At 39.5% G+C, this 25,415-nt stretch overlaps 1 protein-coding gene and 1 non-coding gene across 9 annotated transcripts in view; one reads left to right on the forward strand and one right to left on the reverse strand.

Annotated features, from left to right (window-relative positions):
* NXPE3 (neurexophilin and PC-esterase domain family member 3) overlaps positions 1-25,415 on the forward strand; it is a 44,914-nt gene that overhangs the window by 15,186 nt on the left and 4,313 nt on the right. For all 8 annotated transcript variants that reach the window (XM_032852085.1, XM_032852084.1, XM_032852082.1 and 5 more), the window contains 2 exons: positions 8,952-9,706; positions 15,637-15,710. In XM_032852085.1, coding sequence (XP_032707976.1) covers positions 8,952-9,706; positions 15,637-15,710 — 829 coding nt within the window. The remainder of the gene's footprint in view (positions 1-8,951; positions 9,707-15,636; positions 15,711-25,415) is intronic.
* On the reverse strand, positions 3,798-3,931 carry LOC116864850. The gene has a single exon (XR_004382102.1). It is a non-coding gene; the product is annotated as a U4 spliceosomal RNA (small nuclear RNA).

The raw sequence follows: 25,415 nt of genomic DNA on the forward strand, positions 1-25,415 counted from the left end.
TTTATCTTTTTATTTTTAAATATTTATTTAATTTTTTGGGAAGATTTTATTTATTTATTTGACAGACAGAGATCACAAGTAGGCAGAGAGGCAGAGAGACAGAGGAGGAAGCAGGCTCCCTGCTGAGCAGAGAGCCCGATGTGGGGCTCGATCCCAGGTCCCTGGGATCATGACCCGAGCGAAGGCAGAGGCTTTAACCCACTCAACCACCCAGGCGCCCCCCTGTCTTGTCTTTTTAAATAAACTTTCTGGCTCTCTGCTCTTTCTCAAATCCTGATTATTCTAATATTTGTACATTTAATGTTATCCTGTAGATCATATAGGCATTCTGTGTTCTTTTTCATTCTCTTTTTCTTGTTCATTTCTGATCAGGTTATTTCATAGTTTTTGTTTTCCAGCTCACTTATTATGTCTTCCATTTGATCTCCTCTACATAGAGATGCACTTTGGCATATGGCATTTTTCATTGCATTCATTGCATTTCTGTTTGCCTCTTTTTTATGATTTCTCTCTCTTTGTAGATTTCTCATTTTGCTGATGTACTTGGTTGAATTGTTGAGTTTCCTTAACCAGCTATTTTGAATTCTTTATCATGTAGCTTGTTAAATTCTGTGCCTTTGAGTTAGGTTATTGGAAGATTATTGTTATCTTTAGGTGATGATGTGTTTCCTGGATTTTTCATGTTCTTTTAGGTTTGCATTGCTCTTTTTGCCTAAGGTAGCAGATACTTCCTCAAATTTTTGCTAGTTACCTTCAAATGGGGTAGACTGCTGGTCCTGTAGTATCCGGGGTTTTCTTCTCCTTATGTGGCTATGTCTTCACCACATTTTTGCTTCTTCATGTGACAGACACAATTCTTAAGCTCTTATCTCTTTTCTGAGTCTTATAAACCACCAGGCTAGCTGTTGTTAACTTCTTTTGTTTTCTTGAAAGTGGCACTATAACTCAAGTTTCTGGTTTCTTCTTTGCTGATAGATATTAGTCCGTTTTTCTGATAGCACTCATTTATCAGACTTAACACTTGCCACCTTACCTGGGACGTGTATGCCAGGAGCTGTTGCAGAGTCAGAGGAGGTGTGAGTTTAGTACTCAGGGTGTTGGGCTGCTCATGGGCTCAGTGGGGAGATTGTCAGGTGAGGTTCTCCCTTAGGCTTATGGACCAGCTTCCTGATAAAGTTTTGAGCACAGTCAGCAGGAACTGCATCCCTTCAATGCCCTTTGATATTCTCATTTGCCTTTTTCCTGATCTTCTCCCACCAGTTATGGAGGTCCAGTCTCAGTACTCTGGGTGCTGCCAGAGAGAAATGGGTTTCCCCACTGGCATCTCACTCAACAGGGATGGCTGGGCATTAACTCCCACTCTCCTTTTCCTGCTTGGGAGAGGGTGCTGTGAGAGTTCATCCGACTGTGTTGTGTTGGGGAGGAACAGCACCAGCAGAGTTTCTGATTACCACTCCACTGCACCACCAGGGCCATGCTGGAATCTCCTGCGCTAGGGAAGCTGGATTTCCACCCATTCTTTTTCATTCATTGGGATCTGCAGATTTTCCCTGACTGTGGCCATAAGGGGTTGGGGCAGGTTCACTGACTCTTCTGCAGCCGATGCTGAGTCTGTCTGCCTATTACCAGATGCACATGTGGGCGAGATGCCTCAGTCTCTTGGCATCTGGTGCTGTTTCCCACAACTCCCACAAAGGCCCTTTTGTTTGTAGACAGATGCCTGATGAGTTGTTGATAGGGGAACAGAAAACGAATGTCTTAGGCTGTTACATGCTGATGTTAATTCTGGTAAGACAAAATTTTCAATCATTTTTGTTCCCTCTATTGCTTTTTTTTTTTTTTTTTAAAGGATTTTATTTATTTGAGAGAGAGAGAGAGAGAGTGTGCGCATGACCAGGGTGGGGGCAGAGGGAGAAGCAGACTCCCTGCTAAGCAGGGAGCCCCATGCGGGGGATATTTCCTGGGATTCCAGGATCATGACCTGAGCCGAAGGCAGATGCTTAATCAACTGAGCCATGCAGGCACCCCAAAAGACTATTTTAAAAAAGATCTTTTATTTTTAAGTGATCTCTACACCTGACATGAGACTCAAACTCACAACCTTGATATCAAGAGTTGCATGCTCTATACCAGCTGAACCAACCAGATGCCCCAAAGAATTTTTTAGAAAAGTTTTATGTTTAAAGTGAAATTTTGGGGTGCCTGAGTGGCTCAGTGGGTTAAAGCCTCTGCCTTTGGCTCAGGTCATGATCCTAGGGTCCTGGGATTGAGCCCTGCATTGGGCTCTCTGATTGGTGGGGAGCCTGCTTCCCCCTTCTCTCTGCCTGCCTCTCTACCTACTTGTGATCTCTCTCTCTGTCAAATAAATAAATAAATAAATAATGTTTAAAAAAAAAAAAGGCAAGAAAATTTTTATTATTAAGTTTTTTAGTTTAATTCCAGTGTAGTTTAATTCCAGTGTAGTTAACATACAGTGTTATATTAGTTTCAGGTGTACAATATAGTGACTCAACAATTCTATACATAATTACTCAGCTCATCATCATAAATGTAATCTCTTATCCCTTTCAGGTGTTTCACCCAACACCTCCACCTCTCTTCTGATATGCTTTATTTTAAACAAGTACCTTCATTAAAGTTATTTTTTTTCAGCAAGAACTTAAAACATATTTCAGAAGACATGGTTGTAAAAGATGTATATAAAACATTTCATCCAAGAAAAATAGGATACACATTCTCTTCAAGTACACACAGAAGAATACCCTGGTTAAATCATAAAAAGAGACATAACAAATATTAAAATTTATGGAAACTGAAATCACACCAAGTATATTTTTCAACCACAGTGGTATAAAACTAAAGATCAACAATAAAATAAAGCTGAAAAATCTACACTATAAATATTAAATATTTAATATGTAAATATTAAGCACTATACTACTGCAATTGACCTAATAAGAAAGCAATTAGCAAAGCAAAATTTATCTCAAAACAAAAGGAAAAGACAATATTCCAAAACCTATGGGATGAAGCAAAAGCAGATGTTAGAGTGAAATTTATGCTGTAAGTGTTTGTATTAAGAAAAAAATTTGAGGGGCACCTGTGGCTCAGTCAGTTAAGTGTTTGACTCCGGCTTGGGTCATGATCCCAGTGTCCTGGGATTGAGCCCCATGTCAGGCTCCCTGCTCAGGGGGGCAGTCTGCTTCTCCCTCTGCCCCTCCCCCCAACTTGTGCACTGTATTTCTCAAATAAATGAATTTTTAAAAAATATTTTATTTATTTATTTGGCAAACAGAGATCACAAGTAGGCAGAGAGGCAGGCTCCCCGCTGAGCAGAGAGCCCAACAGAGGGCTTGATCCCAGGACCCTGAGATCATGACCTGAGCTGAAGGCAGAGGCTTAACCCACTGAGCCACCCAGGAGCCCCTCAAATAAATAAAATCTTAAACAAAAAAAAAGGGATGCCTGGGTGGCTCTGTCAGTTAAGTGTCTACCTTTGGCTCAGGTCATGATCCCAGTGTCCTGGGATCAAGCCCCATGTGGGGCTGTCTGCTCAGTGGGAGCCTGCTTTTCCCCCTCCGTCTGCCTGCTGCTCCCCCTGCTTGTGTGCTCTCTCTTTCTCTGTCAAATAAATAAATAAAATCTGTAAAAAAATAAAAATAAAGAGCATAAAAATTAAAAAAGTTGAAATAAACAACTTTACACCTCAAGGAACTAGAAAAAGAAGAGACTTACCTAATATTTAGTAGAGAAGGAAACAAAAAATAATTAGAAACAAATAAATAGAGACAAGAATAAATAATAACATAATATTGAAAATAATGATCTGTTTAAAAATATATATATTGGCAATGGTTTAATTACATTCAATTAGCAATAATCATGCCTCGGATAAACCTCATTGGCTACGATACTGCCACTGCGCAAAGCTATTGGTTTAATTACATTAAGAAGAAACAGAAGACTCAAAAACCAAAATGAGAAATGGAAGAGAAAACAATACAACAGATACCCACAGAAACACATCGTGTGGTAACAGATTACTATAAACAATTATATACTAAAATATCAGATAACTTAGGAGAAAACTCAGATAAATCCTAAAAACCCAGAAGTCACCAAGATTGAATCATGAATCTTGAATCCAAGAGATACAAAATCTTCTTAGGCCAATAATAAGAATGAAGATTGAATTAGGAATCAAAAATCTCCCAGCACAGAAAAGCCCAAGACCCCATGGTTTCATTGGTGAATTCTACCAAACATTAAAATACGTAATAAATGACAGTCTTTATCCAAATGTTACCAATAGGGGTCACTTGGGTGGCTCAGTCGTTAAGTGTCTGCCTTCAGCTCAGGTCATGGTCCCAGGATCCTGGCATTGAGCCCTGCATCGGGCTCCCTGCTCAGTGGGAAGCCTGCTTCTCCCTCTTCCAGTGCCCCTGCTTATGTTCCCTCACTCGCTGTGTCTCTCTCTGTCAAATAAATAAATGAAATCTTTTTTAAAAAAATGTTACCAATAATGGAATAGAGGGAACACATTCAAAATCATTTCATGAGGCCAATATTACCCTGGTACCAAGCAAAGAAAAACAATACAAGAACCAGGGTGTTTGGGTGGCTCAGTCGGTTTAGTGACTGACTCTTGATCTCAGCTCAGGTTTCGATCTCAGGATCCTGAGTTCAGGCCTCACAGTGGGCTCAGTGCTGGGCATGGAGCCTGCTTAAAAAACAAAAACAACAAACAATATGAGAACAAAAAAGTCTACTTTTTCCAATAAAGGATTGCTACTCGAACTGAATTTTCTGTTAATATCTATTTGCATCTACCTCCACCCCCTTATTCTCAATCTGCAGGTGTCTTTAGGTCTAAAATGAGTCTTTCGTAGGCTTAAAGCAAAATTGACAGGAAATGTTTTGTGCTGATCTCAGCCTCTTAATTACCACTGTTGTTGCTGGACTGGCTCTTGTGGCTCTTACTATGACTGCAAGCAGGAAACTTTGAAAAACAACAAGTTTTATTATTCATAGGTTCTGGAGGGTATACAGCACACCTGGGGCAACACAGTGAGGTCATGGGTAGAGAAAGAGATAGAGTGTGGACCTGGGGTTCTGCTGTTTTGGGGGGAATCTAAGGACAGGGGCCTGGGGTTTCACAGGTTCACTCTTTATTGGTGAATTTAAAACATAAAAGTGGAATTTAGAACACAGAAAATGGTCACTTATCTAAATCTACCAAGATCTCTAAAGCAAAGGAACCTGTTGGGGGAGGTGGTGACCTGGCTCTTTATTTAGTCTTATGGCTGGCATTGTGTTTTTCTGTGATAGGGGTCTTAGAAGTGGATACCTCTTTGAAGTGCATGCCTTGGCAATCAAAATTGAGGTCAAAATTCAGGCACTTGGATTACCAAAAAAAAAAAAAAAAAAAGCCCAACAAAAACAAAAGCAACTACCAGGGCTTACACTATAGTAGGAAGATTACAGAAATTTCCCATATGCTCTTGGCCCCTTTACATGTTAGCCTCTCCCATCATTATCATTATTCACCAGAATGGTACATTTTCTTTTTTAAAGATTTTATTTATCTATTTGACAGGGAGAGAAAGCAAGTGAGCACAACTAGGGGGAGCAGTGGGCACTGGTAGAGGGAGAAGCCGGCTCCCTGCTGAGCAAGACCACGGGATCATGACCTGAGCCCAAGGCAGGTGCTTAACGACTGAGCCAACCAGGCGCCCTTGGAATGGTACATTTTTTTAACCAAGGAAAAACCTACCTTGACCTACCATGATCATCCAAGGGCCATAGTGCACCACCCTAGGGTTCTCTGTTGGTATTGTATAGTCTATAGGTTTAGACAAATGTATAATGACATCTGTCATTACAGTAATGACAGATGTCATTATACATGTAGTAATTGATTATAATTATAGAATTATACATATAGTAATTCATTATAGTAATCATACAGAGTATTTTTTCTCCTTAAAAATCCTCTCTGCTTTGTCTGGCATTTCCTTTTTCCTTTTTTTTTTTTTTTTTGGTAGGGTTTTTAAATTTTACTTTATTATATTTAAATTCAAGTAATTAGCATACTGTGTATTATTAGTTTCAGAGGCAGAGTTCAGTGATTCATCAGTTGCATGTAACACCCAGTGCTCATTACATCAACTGCCCTCCTTAATGCCCATCAACCAGTTACACCAAACCCCTACCTATCTCCTCCCCAGCAACCCTCAGTTTGTTTTCTTAAGAGTCTCTCATGGTTTGTCTCCCTCTCTGATTTCATCTTTATTTTCCCCTCCTTTCTCTTTGATCCTCTGTTTTGTTTCTTAAATTATACTTATGAGTGAAATCATATAATTGTCTTTCTCTGATTAACTTATTTCGCCTAACATAATACCCTTTAGTTCTATCCACATTGTTGCAAATTTTAAGATTTCATTTTTTATGGTTGAGTAATATTCCATTATACATGCATACCACATCGTCCTTATCTGTTCATCTGTTGATGGGAATTTCTATAGATTGGCTTTTGTGGACATTACTACTATAAATATTGGGGTGCAGATGCCTCTTTAGATCACTGTTTGTAGGCATTGGATAAATACCTATTAGTGCAATTGCTGGCTTATAAGGTGTCTCTATTTTCATCTTTTTGAGGAATATCCATATGGTTTTCCAGAGTGGCTGCACCAGCTTGCATTCCCAATAGTGTAGGAGGGTTCCCCTTTCTCCACATCCTGCCAATGTCTGTTGTTTCCTGACTGGTTCATTTTAGCCATTCTGGCTGGTGTGAGGTGGTATCTCACTGTGTTTTTGATTCATATTTCCCTGATGCCTAGTGATGTTGAGCACTTTTTCATGTGTCTGTTGGCCATTTGGATGTCTTCTTTGGAGAAGTGACTATACATGTCTTCTGCCCATTTCTTGATTGTATTGTTTATTCTTTGGTGTTGAGTTTGTTAAGTTTTTTATATAGATTCTAGATACTAGTCCTTTATCTGAAGATGTGCACATATCTTCTCTCATTCGGTAGGTTGTCTTATGGATTTGTCGACTGTTTCCTTTGCTGTGCAACAAAGCTTTTTATCTTGATGAAGTCTCAATAGTTGATGTTTGCTTTTGTTTTCCTTGCCTCCAGAGACATATCTAGCAAGAAGCTGCGGTGGCCGAGGTCAAAGAGGTTGCTGCTTGTGATCTCCTCTAGGATTTTGATGGATTCCTGTCTTACATTTAGATCTTTCATCCATTTTGAGGTTATTTTAGTGTATGGCATAAGAGAATGGTCCAGTTTTGTTCTTCTACATGTAGCTGTCCAGTTTTCCCAACACCATCTGTTGAAGATACCATCTTTATAAAAAAATTTTTTTAAAGATTTATTTATTTGACACAGAGAGATCATGAGAGAGCACAGCAGAGGGAGCAGCAGAAAGAGAGAGAGAAGCCGACTCCCTGCTGAGCAGGGAGCCTGATGTGGGGCTTGATCACAGGACCCTGGGACCATGACCTGAGCTGAAAGCCTACGCTTAACTGACTGAACCACCCAGGTTCCCCAAGACCATCTTTTTTCCATTGGCTATTCTTTTCTGCTTTGTTGAAATTAGTTGAGCATAGAGTTGAGAGTCCATTTTTGGATTCTCTGTTCTTGGCATTTCTTTTTCATTCTTTCTTGGAATTTCCACCTCCTTGCAGTGCCCGTCTGTTCTTTCATGTTGTCTGCTTTTTCCCTTTGAGGTCTTAACATATAAATCATAGTTGTTTTAAATTACTGGTCTCATTATTCCTACAACCCTGTCATACATGAGTCTGTTTCTGATTTTTTTTTTTTTTATGATTTTATTTATTTGTTTGACAGAAATCGCAAGTAGGCAGAGAGGCAGGCAGTGGGGTTGGAGGGGGAAGCATGCTCCCTGCTAAGCAGAAAGCCCGATTCGGAGCCCAGTTCCAGGACCCTGAGATGATGACCTGAGCCAAAGGCAGAGGCTTAACCCACTGAGCCACCCAGGTGCCCCTGGTTCTGGTGTTTGATTTGTGTTTTCAAGCTCTGTTTTTTGTCTTTTAGTATGTCTTATAGTTTTTTGTTGAAAGCTGAATGTGATGTACTGAGTAAAAGGAGCTCTGATAAATAAGCTTTTAGTTGTGAGATGGTGAGGTGTGGGGGAAGTGAAGTGTTTTATAGTCCTATGAGTAAGTCTCAGTCCTTTGGTGAGCCTTTGCTACTGGGGTATGAATTTCAGAAGTGCTTCTCAGGGGTGCCTGGGTGGCTCAGTCAATAAATGTCTGCTTTCAGCTCAGATCATGATCCCAGGGTTCTGGGATCAAGCCCTGAATTGGGGGTCCCTGATCAGCGGGAAGCCTGCTTCTCCCTCTTCCATTCCCTTTGCTTGTGTTCCCTCTCTTGTTCCGTCTCTGTCAAATAAATAACTAAAATCTTTAGGAAAAAAAAAGTTCTTCTCAGTCTTCACTTATACACCTCAAGTTGGATAGATGGTTAGAATGGGCTGGACCTGGGTATGTCCTTACCCCAGTTTGGTTAGGTGCTGATGAAACCCCAAGAGATTAGGCTTTGGTAAAATAGTTTCTCTTAAGGGCAGACCTTGTCAAGAACAGAATGCTCTGTTGTATTTCCAAATGATTCCTTTTCTTCTTCTTCTGCTGGAACCATGAGGGTTTTTTTCCCCGCTGATATTGACTGTGGGAACCTGATCAAGCTCCTGGAGGTAAAATTCATAGAAGTGTGGAGATCTCCCTATGACTTTATACCTCATCTTGATTTCACTGTGTTACAAAAAGGTAGCTCTGTAAAAGTAGTGAACTCTGATTTTTGAGGCAATGTCATCCCAATTAGTTTTATTAAAGTTAAACTGAGCAGAGGTGCATTTGGTTGATATAAGGAAATTTATTATAGCTGTCTGTGGTTTCTGTTTTTGTGTTTTTTTTTTTCTCTTCAGTACTTGGACCATGAGACTGTTTCAGCCACATTCATCGACAGTAGTGGACAGTTTGTTTCCTCCCAGGTGACAGGAGTTAACCGGAATCCTTACTGTGGCTATGAGCATCAGACTCTGTCTAGCCGGGAGCGCATGGAGGAGGACTCCTTGCTGGCTGCCCTACAATGGCAGGTGCCTGATATGGGTCCGGTCCCCTTTCTCAAGAGCACTGACCCTTCTTCCAGCTACTTTGTTATCTTGAACTCTGCAGCCTTCTTCAAGGTGGGAAGCCAGCTAGAAGTGCTGGTTCACGTACAGGATTTTCAAAGAAAGCCCAAGAAATATGGTGGAGATTACCTGCAGGCCAGAATCCACTCGCCTAAGCTGCAGGCAGGGGCTGTGGGCAGAGTGGTAGACTACCAGAATGGGTTTTACAAAGTCTTTTTCACTTTGCTCTGGCCGGGCAAGGTTAAAGTGTCCATATCTCTCGTCCACCCCACTGAAGGGATCAGAGTTCTGCAGCACCTACAGGAAGAGAAACCACACAGGGTCTATTTCAAGAGTCTCTTCCGTTCAGGAAGAATTTCTGAAACCACGGAGTGCAATGTGTGTCTTCCTGGGAATCTGCCCCTGTGTAACTTTACAGATCTCTATACTGGAGAACCCTGGTTCTGCTTCAAACCAAAGAAGCTCCCATGCAGTAGTAGAATTAACCATTTCAAAGGTGGATACCTGAAGGGCCTTCTAACTGCTACAGAGAATGCTTTCTTCCAGAGGTACGTGCTTCTTGTTCTAGGGGCTAATTTAAGGGTCCTTTCCCGCTGTTTTTGTCCCAGTTAGGAGACTTTCTTGTTTTTTTCTTCATATTTCCTTCATATATTTCTCTGAACTTGGCCCAGTTTGGGAGAGGTAGTGAATAAGAAAATAAATATTTGTATTTTGTGAATAGTTTTTATTTATTTTTAATTTATTTAGGTTCTTTTTATTTTTTTTATTTTTTAATTTTTGTGTGTGTGTGTGTTTTAAGTCACAGGTGTGCAACTTTACTTCATTAGTTAAACCCCTTATGATAAATAACAGAATTAAGTCAGAACTAAATATATATATATATACACATGTATATTTACTTCAAAGAAAAATGGAAAAAGGAAAATCTCAAAACCAAAGTGTATTGCCCTGTTGAGAATATCTAATGTACATCAAAGAATTGGAAAATAGGCATTTTTACCAAAGTACAATGTCACTAGGACGTATGGATTGTAATTATAAAACCAAGTTTGGAAACACAAAGGGGCCACTGGCAGGGACACAGAACAACGAGCAGGTGCTGTGGGAGTAATAGGTTCTTTTTATTTTTAAGTAATCTTTGCACCCAATATGGGGCTTGAACCCCTGAGATCAAGTTGCATGCTCCACTGACTCACTGACTAAGCCAGCCAGGTGCCTCCTTGTGAATAGTTTTTAAAAAGTGAAACTAAGAGCTCATTCCAGTTCAAATTAAAGGCTTTTTACCCTTGAGTTTTTGGTTTTTTACCCTCATATCTATGTTTTACTTCAGAACTACATAGCACATCTAGAGCTGTGTAAGAAAAATAACTTATTCACAGAACAAATAAAAAAAATCATCCAAGAACTGGAGGACTTGTAGTCAGGCCAATGGTTTAGCTTCATGTCTAATAAAATAAAAAAAGTTTAATTGGCATATTATCAGTTGTTAAAATCATATAAACATGTATTGATAGAAAAAAGACTATGGGGGCGCCTGGGTGGCTCAGTTGTTAAGTAAACATCTGCCTTTGGCTCAGGTCATGATCCTGGGGTCCTGGGATTGAGCCCCGCATTGGGCTCCCTGCTCCACAGGAAGCCTGCTTCTCCCTCTCCCACTCCCCCTGCTTGTGTTCCCTTTCTCACTGTGTTATCTCTCTATCAAAAAAATAAATAAAATCTTAAAAAAAAAAGAAAATAGACTGAATATGATAACATTGCTGGGTTGATTTAATGATAAGAATGGGAAGCTAGGAGTATCATAGCAAACTCTATTTTTAAAATTAACAGTTGTTGAAATTTTTGTTTTACTGTGTACAAATTTGTTTTTGAACAAAAGTATAAAACTTTTTCAGTATAATGATCAATATATGGAATAGTGTGCAGAATAGAATGTATGTGGGATCAATTCAAATTAAGATGTTTTCTTCAACATCCCATGTAGTTCTGAAGTAAAATAGCATGCCTAAGGAAAAAAAGTTAGAAAGCACATGGCCAAAATGTCTCATTATTTGAACGAATGTAAAAATCTCTTTTATTTTTTACTGAAATACATAATTTAAAAAATATTCCCTGGCAGAGGGGTAGTTTTGTTGAATACATCTAGGCAGCCCTAAAAATTTTTTTGTTTTATGTCCTCTCTTTCCTCAGTGGGGGAGAAGTGCCTCCCATATGGTATATAAGTCTACAGGAGCTTCTACAATAAAGGCCTTTGATTTTTCACTTCTGGAGTCAGCTTTTGGTCTGACCAGTTTTTGTTTTTGTTTTTGTTTTTTAAAGATTTTATTTATTTATTTGAAGAGAGAGATCACAAGTAGGCAGAGAGGCAGGCAGAGAGAGGGAAGCAGGCTTCCCTCTGAGCAGAGCCATCATGACCTGAGTCTTGGAAGGCAGAGGCTTAACCCACTGAGCCACTCAGGTGCCCTGGTCTGACCAGTTTTAAATACGTTATTTGGTGGACCCATGCCATGCTGTTAGAAGGCCAGTAGAGGGAGCACTACTCAATGTATTCCCTGCTACTTCAGTGTAGAGAAAAACTCTGCACACAAGGACTTTAGTTTATCTTGGGTTTGATCTCAGACAAGCTCTTTATCAGTGACGGTCAACAGATTATTTCAGTTCTGTGTACTTTTTGCCAGTGTGTGAACACTGCTGTTACTCCCCTTTTAGAGTTGTGTTGTCAGTCCACTTAGTGGCTTAGCAAAACAGAGGAAGTATAGCTTGTAATTTATTGAAATTCTATGTGGAAAAAGTGGGAAAAAGGCTAGAGAATTTGTAAAATTTGAGAATATTCCTGACAGCAAATCCTACCATTAAAAACCAGAAAACACCTATGAGTCATGAAGGATGAAATAATGTATGTCCCTGTCCTTACTTGCATATCCTGGATAAGTCTAGCTGATGGCTCTTTGTGGGAGAATCACTTTGTAGCAGAATCATTAGGAAATTCTAGTTCCTGGAAGTTTGCTGGGAAAAGTGTTGAGGTGGCATTTTTGGAAACTAAACATTTGATAGTACTGATGCTGATTTTATTTTTTCCTTGTTTTCTCTGTTTTGTACCAGCTAACTGAGGAGAAAAAGCAAAAGATTGAAATTGATCTTTTGAGGTGTCCTTGGGTGTACTGTTTTGAGTGCATGGCCTGAATATGTTAGACTGATAACCATTTTTACCTTTTTCGCTTGGTGGCTTATAACATTGCTTAATTCAGAAAGGATTAAGAAGCTTAGCCTTGGTCTTTGGTTCCCTGAATTACAACTGGACAATTAAAGTGCTCTCATCTTTGGTTCTTCACTCCTAAGGGAAAAAAGTGTTGGTTTTAGAAAGAACAACAGTACTTTACTTAAATGATCTTATTAGTATAACAGAAGGCCTTTTGAAAGAATGAGCTTCTCATGTGAAAAGCTTCCCATATATTTCCAGCATAATTTAATCTTTTTCTTTCTAAGTTTGTGTTTAAAAAAAACCTTTCGAGTCATTAGAAACACTACAGGAATAATAAGAATGAACATCCATCTGTCTGTTACTTAGATTTATAGTTCTTACTATTTTGCTACATTTGCTTGCTCTCTGTAGGTGGTACAGTTGTTACTATTTTGCTACATTTGCTTTCTCTTGCTTTCTGTAGGTGATGTCTTTGTGTAATTCTCCCTACCCCCATCCCCTACCACCCACCATTTGAGAGTAAGTTACAGACATCATGGTGTTGCACCTATCAGTATGAGTCTCCCAGCACATGCACTGTCCAGTATGTAACCAGAGCAGAGTTACCACACTTAGGGCATTTATCACTGATACAATACTGATATCTAATACGTAGTGCTTACTCACGTTTCTCTGGTTGTCCCAGTAATGTCCTTTATGGCTGTCTTTTTTCTTTTATAAAGATGTATCTATTTATTTTAGAGAGAGAGAGTATGAGCATGAAGCAGATGAAGAGGGAAAGAGAATCTTAAGCTGAGTCCACATTTACACGGGGCTCAATCCCACCACCCTGAAATCACAACCTGAGTGAAAACCAAAAGTTGCGTGCTCAAGTGCCTGTCACCCAGGTGCCCCTTTTTATTTTTCAAAAAGATTTACTTATTTATTTTTGTTTTTATTAATCTATGTTTTTCTTTTTTTTCTTTTGGTGGCACAGTGGGTTAAGCGCGTAGGACCCTTGGTTTCTGCTCAGGTCCTTATCTCAGAGCCTTGAGACCAAGCTGGGTGTCATGTTCCATGCTCAGTGTGGTATATGCTTAAGACTTTCCCTCCCTCTCTCTCTACGCACCCCCCCTCAAAGAAATAAATCTTAAAAAGAAAAAAAAAAGATGTATTTTAACTACTCTAATCTATGATCATACATAGTGTGTTTAGTTATCTCTTTAATCTCTTTTAATTTGGAAGAGGTCTCTAGCTTGTTTTTTGCAATATTAAGAATTTGGGTTGGGTTCTGTTGTCAGCAGTCTGTTTGTCCCTCTCCTTCCCTCTCTCTGCTATTCATACTTTCTCTCTTTCTCTCTCTCTCTCAAATAAATAATATATTTTTAAAAAGTTTAAAAAATAATTTTGATGTCATTGTTTTGTAGGTTGTCCCTTAGTTTGGATTTGCTCCTTTATTGTTTCTCCGTGACCAAATTGATATTAAACATTTTTACAAGAAAATTACAAGGGGGAAATTTTCTTCTTTTCTTTACCTCAAGGCTTTCTCATGAAAGTGGTCTATTTATGCTATTTTAGAAGTCATGTCTTCTCTTAAATGCCACTTATTTAAGCTATTTTCTAGTTAGTGCTCGATACAGTTGAGCCTGAAAACCACAGGCATGGGGGGCTCCAATCACCCACAGACTCTGTCCAAAATCTGCTCTAATTTCTGACTCCCTAAAAGCTGAATTACTGATATTTGACTGTTGACTGGAACCCTTACAGTTGATTAACACATATTTCAAATGCTACATATGTTATGTACTTCATTCTTACAGTAAAGTAAGCTAGAGAAAAGAAAATCATACGGAACATTTACAGTACTGTACTGTATTTATTGGAAAAAATCCACGCATAAATGGACCTGCACAGTTCAAACCCGTGTTGTTTAAGGGCCAACTGTACTGCCCTTCTTCTTTGTTTTTTTTTTTTAATTTCTCTCCCCCATTAGAATGTCAGTTCCATGAAAGAGGAGATGCTGTGTGTTTTGTGTACTGTTATATCCCTGACATCTAGGATGGTGCCAGGCACATGGTAGAAGCTTAAGAGTTATTACTCTTTATTTTTTCTAGGTTTATTTATTTATTTGAGGGAGAGGGTAAGAGAGAGAGAAAGCTCATGCAGTAGGAGGGGCAGAGAGAGAGGGAGAGAGCATCTTAAGCAGGCTTTATGCTGAGCAGGGAGCCTGACTTGGGGCTCAGTCTCATGATCCTGAAATCATGACCTGAGCCAAAACCGAGAGTCAGATGCTTAACTGACTGAGCCACCCAGGTGCCCCAAGAATTATTTATTTTATTTTATTAAAAAAATGTTTAATTCCAGGGAGCCTGGGTGGCTCAGTTGATTAGGCGTCTGCTTTTGGCTTAGGTTGTGATCTCAGGGTCCTGGAATGGAGCCCTGCATCAGGCTCCCTGCTCAGCTGGGCACCAGCCTCTCTGTCTCCTTCTGCCAGCTGCTCTCCCTGCTTGTTCTCTCTTTCCTTCTCTGTCAAATAAATAAATAAAATTAAAAAGAATTTAGAAAGTTAGCATCTTATTTTATTTGTTTTTGGTCTAAGCATAGGAGGTAATTATTGTGACCCAGTTTCTGGCATAGTTATAGCAAGTTTTCAGTACTTTCCCCCTGGAGTCGACTCTCCCCCACTTTCTCACACAGCCTTCCATCAAATATTTTCCAAGCCTGGACTCTAGTCCAGGGCCTGTGCTAAGTGCTGAAGACAAAAGGTGAGTGAGACATAGTCTGTGTCTTTGAGGAGTGTATGTTTTGGAAAGAGACACTCCAGAGTCATAGTAATGATGAACAGAGTACTGCAAGCATGTATCTGGGGACAGGTGTCTTCAGTAGGGACTCGTCTCTGCTCTGGGCAAGGCCTAAGGAATCTGACATGTGACTGAATTCTACAAGGATTTGTAGCCTGAAAATTAGATAGTGACATTCTCATCAGTGTGAGCCATTGTCCGAGTCCAAGGAGAATAAGTAATTCGGACCAGAATTTGTCATTTTGGAGCTTATACTGTCACTGGTAAGCAGTGAAAAATTAAAAACCTATTTAATTTTTGTTCAGTTTATATATCTATATAATCTGCTTATTATAAGAGACATAGTTTATGAATTGTGCTGATTAACATTTATAAGGATATTTCATCTTAGGGTTCTGTGAAATCATACCTGTTTTTTTATTTGCAAATGAAGATACACATATACTATAAAATAAATGTTCTTGAATCTAAGCTTGTACTGTTTTTATTCCTTCTAAAGTGGTGTCAATATCAAAATGCCAATCAACTCCAGTGGACCTGATTGGGTGACTGTGATTCCCAGGAGAATAAAAGGTAAAAAGGAAGGAGCATGATGATTTGTTGTTTTTCTTACTAAATGGGTGAGGCTCTGTGGTTTCACTAATGTTATAAAAAACTTTTTTCCTCCATTTAATATGCCATGGACATTAAATTAGTATGCCATGGATATACTTCTGGGCACAATTGAAAATACTGAAAGAGCTTTTTGATTAAAATAAATCAGACCTTATGTGTATAATCTTGGGCTTTGCTATTTATACTTCTGTAAAAGTCATCTTCTTCCTCCTTTCCCCTCTCTGACTGGCTCCTCAGGAGCCTTCAGTGCTATACTGTCCAATATGGTAGCTACTTGGCTATTTAAGTTAATGAAATAACTAAATACAAAAATAAAATAAAGTCTAAAATTTAGTTCTTAAGTCACACATCTTCAGGAGCCATGTGTAGCTAGTGGCTGCCACGTTGAACAGCATTTTATTTTATTTATTTATTTTTCTAATGATTTTATTTATTTGACAGAGACAGTGAGGGAGGGAACAGAAGCAGGGTGAACAGCAGAGGGAGAGGGAGAAGTAGGCTTCCTGTGGAGCAGGGAGCCTGATGTGGGGCTTGATCCCAGGACCCTGGGATCATGACCCGAGTGGAAGGCAGACGCTTAATGACTGAGCCACCCAGGCGCCCCTTGGACAGCATTTTTGATAAAATATATCCATTATTGCAGAAGTTCTGTCAAATATCGGTGCACTAGAGATACAAGAATGTGTATAAAATTGTCATAGGAATTTTTGAAATCAGAAGAATTGGGTTAGTTAATGGCAGTTTTCTCAAAGTGTGATCTCTGCGTTAGCAGCATTGGCATTCATGCGGACTTGCTAGAACTGCAGATTCTCAGGTCTTATCTCAGGCTCCTGAATCAGAAACTCTGAGGCATGGGACCCAGGAATCTGTGTTTTAACCTTCTAGGTGACTTTGATGCATTGGTATGGGATATTAAAAGTAAGACAATGAAATTCTGGAGTAAATGTATATATTCTGTTTTTTTTTGCAGAGTAGATGTAAATAGCTATGGTGACTTTTAGGAAAAGAGGATGAATATTATTAAGGAAGCTTATGCAGTTGGTAGGCAAAGTCCTTTTAGCTGCTGAAAGCATATATGTATAGTCCCCCATACACAGATATTGCAAACACTGATGCCACAGGGTCTGGGTATATAATACATGTGAATCTAGTTATATATGAAACATCATCAGTGGAAATACTTTTATTTGCCTGGGTCTCCCCCTCTGTATTATCCCCCGCAGTCCTGCACTCCTCACACTCGTGTCCAACACCTCAGGAGGCCCCGTCCCACTACCACATCTACCTTTCTCTGCCACAGTCTCAACCTTCTGCCTAGCCTGCCTTGTCCCTGGGTGTCTAATGGGATAGTCAATGAGTGGAGCTTTGGAGGGTTTATGTGCACCTGACAGGTCTTGGTGTTCAGCCAAGAAGTGGTTGTAGGTTTGTGATGTACTGTTCTGTTTAGAGAAAAGACAGATTTAGTAACCAGTGAGACTTTTGATGGATTTTTATTTTTATTTATTTATTTTTGAGATTTTATTTATTTACTAGAGAGAGAGAATGAGTGTGGGAAAGGGCAGAAGGAGAGAAACAAGTAAACTCCTTGTTGAGCAGGGAGCCCTTTGCTGGGCTGGGTCCCAGGCCCCTGAGATCATGACCTGAGCTGAAGTCAATCACTTGATGGATATTTTTTTTCCCCCAGAAGGGAAATCTTTCTTTCTTTTTTTTTTTTTTTTCAAGATTTTATTTATTTGTCAGAGAGAAGGAGAGAGCACAAGCAGGGAGAGTGACATACAAAGGGAGAAGCAGGCTCCCCGCTGAACAGGGAGCCCAGTGTGGGACTTGATCCCAGAACCCTGGGATCATGACCGGAGCTGAAGGCAGATGTTAAACTGATTGAGCCACATAGGCATACCATCCCCTTGATGGATTTTTAAAGGAGGAAAGGAACCATGAATCAATGGGAGCATAATAGCCTGGCTTTGAGAAGACCATCTCAGAGCTGGAACATAATTGGAGAGAAAAGAGAAGGGCAGTTGCTTTACGTAATTAGACCCAGTTTAGGAGAACTTCACTGCAGTTCACACTTGTTACCAGCAGGGTGCACTCAAACACCCTAAGCCATGGGCTCGCATCCTTCCTCCCTCTTTATCTTCCTCCCTTCTTCCTTCCTTCCTCTTTTTTTTAAACACAGTTTTTTTGGTTTTTAGATAATTTTAAACTTACATATGAGTTACAGAAATAGTACAAAGTTCCTGTATAGCCTACACCCAGCTACCCCTTATGCTAACATCTTATATAACCACATAATACTTTCAAAACTAAGATTTTAACATCAGTACAATATTATTAACTACACTGTAGGGTTTGTTTAGATTTCATCAGTTTTTCCATTCATGTCCTTTTTCTGTTCCAGAATCCAGTGCAGGATCCCACATTGCATTTAGTCACCGTGTTAGTCTTCCCTCTATGACATTATCTTAGGTGACTCTTAACTTTGAAGAGCATTGGTCAGATATTCTTTAGAATGTTTCTAGCTTTGGATTTGTCTAATGTTTTCTAATGATTGGAGTGAGACCATGCATTTTTGGAAGAACAGAACAGAAATGATGCTGTGTCCTTTTAGGAAAGTACATGATGTTGATAGGTATTGTTAACGATGTTACCTTTGATCACTAGGTTCACATGGTGTCTGTCAGGGTTCTCTCCTCTTTATATTTATTCTGTATTCTGGAGAGATGCTTTGAGATGGTGGAAGACTGAATAATGGCCCCAAAGATATCCAGATCTTAGTCTTTCAAATTTGTGAATGTTGCTGTATATGGATGGTAAAGGAAACTTTGCATATGTGATTAAGTTAAGGGTCTAGAAATGGGGAGAGATTATCTGGATAATCTAAGTGTCCTCTAAATGCAACCACAAGTGTCCTTTTAAGAGGGAGGCAGAGGGAGATTTCATACAGAAGCAGAAGGCTGTGTGACAACAGAAGCAGGGAGAGACTTGAAGATGCCGAGCTGCTGGCTTAACATGTGGAGAAAGGGGCTATGAGCCAGAGAACACAGCCCTACAAGAGGCAAGGAGACAAATTGCTCCCAAGCTCCTCCCGAGAGAGTGAGACCTTGGTTTTGGTCCAGTTATATGGAATTTGGACTTCTGGCCTCCAAAATGGAAAGAGAATAAATTTGTGTTGTTTTAAGCCACTAAATATGTGGTAACTTGCTATAGTAGCCACAGGAAACTACTCTCCAGATGTCTCTATATTAAAACAGGATGTAAACGTCCTGTTTCTGCTTACACTTTCACCCACTAATTTTTACATTCATTAGTAGATCTTGCCAGCAGCAATTATTTCTGTAGTATGTAATCCTCATTTTTTAATCTCTCATTCCTAAGACAGTTATTAATTGGAATTTTTCCTTAAGAAAGAGTTGTCCCCGGGTGCCTGGGTGGCTCAGTGGGTTAAAGCCTCTGCCTTCAGCTCAGGTCATGGTCCCAGGGTCCTGGGATCGAGCCCCGCATCGGGCTCTCTGCTCAGCGGGGAGCCTGCTTCCTCCTCTCTCTCTGCCTGCCTCTCTGCCTACTTGTGATCTCTGTCTGTCAAATAAATGAATAAAATCTTAAAAAAATTTAAAAAAAAAAAAAAAAAAAAGAAAGAGTTGTCCCCTTTTTCCTGTTTGTTTAATTATGCCATTACAGGCTTATGACTCATGATTATTTATTTCATTCTTTAGGTTATTACTTAATTCAATTGTTATTTGTTTTGTTGCTCTTATTGCTCCGGTTTTGGCAATTGGGAACTTCTTCCATTAGGCTCCTGTGCCCCTTTGACATGCTGTCATTCCCTGCCCTGCCCCCCCTTTCCAGTGTAAGCACTTCCTTATTTTCTGGCCCCACAAGATATTTTAGATCCATCTTGTATTTTCTTTGCCCTGGCCTTGGAAAGGTTTATAGTCTTTCTACTTTTATTATTTTACTTATGAATCCTGTTTTTCGAAGGCTTTTTTCCTTACCAGCTTTTTAAATGTATTAGTTAACTTATTTTCCTACAAGTTAAAATTATTCTAAGAAGCATATTTAGTCTGCTGAATTGTTCAAGATTACCTGTCTACCCCCAAGCATAGGTATAATTCTAGTCAAATTAAGGAACCATAGGGATAAGATCTGGTTTCTGACAGGCTTTCCCAGTGTCAGAATTGCTGTTGACTTTTCATTAACACCTGTACTATGGTCCCTAGACTATCATAGCCTAATAAAAGCCTTCATGGCTTCTAACCTCACCAACTAAACTAGAGCTCATTTTTGGGGGGGAGCTTACTGGGAGTTTGGGATAAAACTAGATCAAATAGAATAAACACTCACATCTTTGTAGCCCTTTGCTATTTTATCTTTTGATGGGTATCTTACAGACAGTAGAATGCATGGATTGTAAATATATAGTACAATGGAAATTTACATTTATATCTGTCTTTGTAGCTGTGGTAGTTCACTTCTAAGATGACTCCCAGGGACCCATGCCCATATATAATTCTTTTTCTCTTGAGTGTGGAAAGGACCTGCAAATATGATGGGATATCACTCCCATGATTTGATTATGTAACAAAGTTGACTTTTAAAAAATACGCTATCCTAGGTAGACCTGACCTAATTGGATAAGCCCTCAACAGGAACCAGGTTCTTCTTGAAGAGACTTGAAGTGTGAGAAGGCTTCCATGTAAGGGAGATACCTTGTTACTGAGTCTAAAGGTGGAGGAGACCATGTGGCCACAAAGGTAGGCAGGTTCTAGGAACTGAAGGGCATTCCCTGATTGATGATCACCAAGGAAACAAGAAACTCAGTCTTATAACCACAAGGAACTGAATTTGGCCAACAATTGTTTTTTTTATTTTTTATTTTTTTAATTAACACATGTATTATTTATTTCAGGGGTACAGGTCTGTGAATCATCAGTCTTACACAATTAAGAGCACTCAGTGTAGCACATACCCTTCCCAGTGTTGATATCCCAGCCACCCTATCCCTCCCTCCTACCCCCCAGCAACCCTCAGTTTGTTTCCTGATATTAAGAGTCTCTTACAGTGTGTTTCCCTCCCCGGTCCTATCTTGTTTCATTTTTTCCTTCCTTAGCCCCCACAACCCCTCACCCTGCATCTTACATTCCTCATATCAGAAAGCTCATATGATAATTGTCTTTCTCTGATTGACTTACTTCACTTAACATAATATGCTGTAGTTCTATCCACATCGTTGCAAATGGCAAGCTTTCATTTTATTTGATGGCTGCATGGTATCCCATTATACACACACACACACACACACACACACACACACACACATATACACACACACACTGCGTCTTCTGTATCTGTTCATCTGTTGATGGACATCTAGGTTCTTTCCATAGTTTTGGCCAAAAATTTGAATGAGCCTGGAAGCAGATTTCTCTCATCTTCGGAAAGGAGCACAGCCCTGCTGACAGCTTGATTTCACCCTGTGAGACTCTGAGAATCCTGCTGTGCCTTGCCTTGGACTCTTGACAGAACTCTTGATAATAAATGTCCCTTGTTTTTGAGCTGCTTAAGTTTATGGTGGTTTGTTACACAGCAATAGAAAATGAATTAAGTGTAACTGCCACCCACATGAAGATACAGAATGTTTAGTACATATAGAATATTTCCAACATTCCAGTGTTCCCTGTATTTAGAAATGATTGAGACTACTAATACTACTATAGTATTAGACTTTGATGACAGCCCTTCAAAACAACTAGTAATTTAACCATTTTGTAGATAATGAGACCAAGTTCCAGAGACTCATTCAGTTTGACATCTACTTTGTGTCCGATGCTAGACCAGACTCTGAGAGATGCTAGACCAGACTCTGAGAATACAGGGGATTAAGATGAGAGTTTAAGTGATTTCTGGGGTCTCACATTGGGGAGGTGGAGCCAAACATAAATCAGAGCCTCTGACTCAGGTCTGGCCCCTTTTCTGTGTCTCTTAACCCTGCTTGGGAGGTGTGGTGGAGGACATCTTGCTGTTCGGGTTTGTCTGCAGTAGTGGAATCCATCAACTCTCTAAAATCTAAATGCATCCAAACGATGGAGTGAATGATGAAACACTGTTGGATGTTGGTGAAAACCAGACCGGTGCTGTAATGGATGACACGTCACTCTGATGTTGATGTGGTAGCGTAGCAAATTGGACAAAACTACTTTGAAGACAAGTGCTTTCCAGTTGTTGGAAAAAATACTTCCTACAGAATACATTTTATTTGGCTAACTTAGAAAATCAAAGGGCTCATATCCTCCATATACAATCTAACTAACTGATATCATTTGGGGGTAGGAAGCCCACCCCCACAACTCTATCCGTAGTGTAATATATGCCTTTGTAAACAGTATAGCCCTGACCGCTAGCTGTCCCTATAACTCTTTGAGAAACTTTGGCAAGTCACTCTGTGACATACTTTCTTCACCTTTAAAAGATATTTAGACTAGCTATTATTTGAAGTCCTTTTCAACATTCTTTAAGTATGTAGGTATTTCTATCTATACCTACTTATAGCTTTCCTCTATAAAATGCTTAGCTTTTGGAGGACTAAAGTATAAAGAAAAAAAATTAAATTTCCATGATTTTCTAGGGGGACTCAAGGGTAAAGTCACACCCAAGCTACAGTAATGACTATGTAGCCAGGACCTTCTCACAGTCCCAGCACTTGACAGGGTATCCCTAAATAGCTCCACACATGACGTCCTCATTTCTTGTCTCCCTGAGATGGCACCCTAGTGTTCCTGTGCCCACTGTGTTCCCTAATGCAAGGAATTGTTTGATTCTTTTTCTTTGTCTTGTCTTGTTTTTCCTCTCATGAACTGTACATTCTCCTTTGGCCTACCTTTTCCTTTTCTTTGTTTTGTAGGTAATTCCATGCTGAAAAATTAAGGGACTTGTGCATAACATGTACTTACACACACCTCCCACCCTTAATTCATACTGTATCTCTCACCCAGCTCTTTCTAGATAGTTTAGGGAATTTTTTTTTTCTCTGCATTTTCTCTCTCATTTTGTCTAATTTGTGGCCCAAATAGCCCTCATTTTGGCTAATGAATGACATGGGATGACCCCCTTTGGAGGAAAAGATAAGCTATGGGTTTTAAAAAGAAGCAAATACTGTTTAGAAAAGCAGGGACCTTACTTGCAAGTAATCGAAACTATCCCTTCTGATTTTGCATAAAGATCTTCTCTGCCTTTATAACGACCCCCAGGAAAACTTCTTCCTTCATTGTCAGTATTTAAGATAACTGTAAAATTAAGTAATAAGTTATTTTTGTTTTAAAATTACTTAAAAAAGATTTAATTTATTTATTTGTCAGAGATTGAGAGAGAGAGAGCACACAAGCAGGGGGAGCAGCAGGCATAGGGAGAAGCAGACTCCCCGCTGAACAAGGAGCCTGATGTGGGACTCCATCCCAGGACCCTGGGACCATGACCTGAGCCAAAGGCAGATGCTTAACCAACTGAGCCACCCAGGCATCCCAAAATTACTTTTATTCCACATGCATAGTACATTAGGGTTATATATTCAATTTTAGGGACTTTTACATTTTATGTGAAAATTTTGAGATCCAAGGAATGCTGACTTTGAAACAACTTAAGACTCCTTAAAGTCTTATTAAAATAGGAAAGTTGTTGGGATGCCTGGGTGGCTCAGTGGATTAAGCATCTGCCTTCAGCTCATGTTATGATTTCAGGGTCCTGGGATGGAGCCTCACATCAGGCTCCCTGCTCAGCAGAGTTTGCTTCTCCCTTTCTTTCTCCTTCTGCTTCTCCCCTCTGCTCCTGCTCTCCCGCAAATGAATAAATAAAATCTTAAAAAAAAAAAAAAAAAAAAAAGGAAATGTGTTTGTCTCAGCTGACCATAAGAGGGCAATGTAGGTTCATGTATTTTACTTTAAAAATATGCTCTGTTATCTAGTGCTGCATGTGTAAAGAATTAATGGCAGTAATTGATTTGCTTTGCTTGACTTAACTCTGGTAATAAATATTTGAATGGAAATGGTAATTGTTTCTTGTGTGATATATGCTTTTCTTTATAACATGTATTTGACATAGAATAGCCAAGTCTCCTAAATTAACCATGGTAAAAATGGTAACTTCAAAATCACTCTTAATTCCCAGACTAGTAAATGTTTTCTTTGGGCCCCAGGTGTCTTCTCTAGAGCTCTCTGCCTTTGTAAGCTTCACGTGCTGATGTAATGAGGGAGCTTTGGGCAGGGTGTGGTAACATAGTAAAGCCACACTTCGTGACATGGAGAGAAATTGTTTTTGAATAAGCCAGATATATATCTACCCCCCCATTTTTCCTTTGACAATCATATTCTCCAAGTAAAGTTTTTATTTTCCTCCCTCCCTCTCTCTCTCTCTTTCTTATAAAGTTTAAAAAAAAAATGCTGTTTACCTTTCTGCTTAGGCCCTGAACCTTCAAAGAATTAGCAGCTGCCTAATTTAAAAGATGAAATTTGTACTATCTGTCAAATAGGGCATCTTCTTTGAAGAGAATAAAACAAAAATGATTTTGTGTAATATGAATAATATCAATATGATAAACTGAAAATAGCCACAAATACGGGACTCATAGTTAAATTGCTGAGTCGTATAAACATTTGGATTTCAAATTGTGGTTTAACAGGTGAGACTGCAGAATTACTGGATTATGATAAGGTTGGAGACTTGGGGTGTGTAAGGAAGTGATGTCAAGTAATTGGTGGTTTTTGAAGATTGTAGATTCGAATAAGTGTTGGAAATGAATAAGTGTACAGCTTCAGGAAGAAAGCCAAACAGAAAATGGCTGCCATCTACAACCATCTTCTTTTGAGTGGTGATGTAGCACGGTGGTTAGAACGTGGGCTCTGGGGCTCACCAGCCTGGATCAGGTCTTGGCTTTGCCACTTATGAGCTCTGGGTCTAGGTCAAGTCACTTAGCTGTTTTGAAAGGTAGGGGTAACAATAGCACCTACCTCTTAAAGGGTTATCATGAGCATTGAATGAGATAATATGTTTAATTACAGAGTAAACTCACAAGAAATATTCGCCCTCCCAGTCTTTTTATTTTGAAGCATGTAAAGTGTGTTGTTTCTGCAGAAGCATTTTCTAAGGGAAGTGTTAGGGCAGAAGGATGTTGACTCTCCCTCTGAAACGTGTGCTGGCACTTGTGTCATCATGTGTAGTGAGTACACACGGCTGCTCCATTTTATCTTATTTTACAAAGATTTTATTTATTTATTTGTCAGAGGGGGAGAAAGAGAAAGAGAGCCTACAAGCAGGGGGAGCAGCAGGCAGAGGGAGAAGTGGGCTTCCAACGGAACAGGGAATCTGATGTGGGACTTGATCCCAGGACCCCAGATCATGACCTGAGCTAAAGGCAGACAATAAAGTGACTGAGCCACCCAGGCACCCCTGCTGCTGCATGTTAAATACTGTTCATTGTGCAAAAAGACCTTCTGAGCCTTCTGTGTTCTGGGGAATAATTCCTTAGAGTGTGTAGATTTGGTTTGTTCTCTGTATTAAGTGGTGGTTTTCTGAATTCATATTTGATTATAGGACCCATAGGTTAAAACTTCCCTTTTAATAGGCTGAGCAAAAGACTGATCTAGCTATACAAATGTAAAATATAAATTTAAGGTG

Source organism: Lontra canadensis, unplaced genomic scaffold (genome assembly GCF_010015895.1).
Source record: "Lontra canadensis isolate GAN:19392208 unplaced genomic scaffold, GSC_riverotter_1.0 scaffold6, whole genome shotgun sequence".
Lineage (NCBI taxonomy): Eukaryota > Metazoa > Chordata > Mammalia > Carnivora > Mustelidae > Lontra > Lontra canadensis.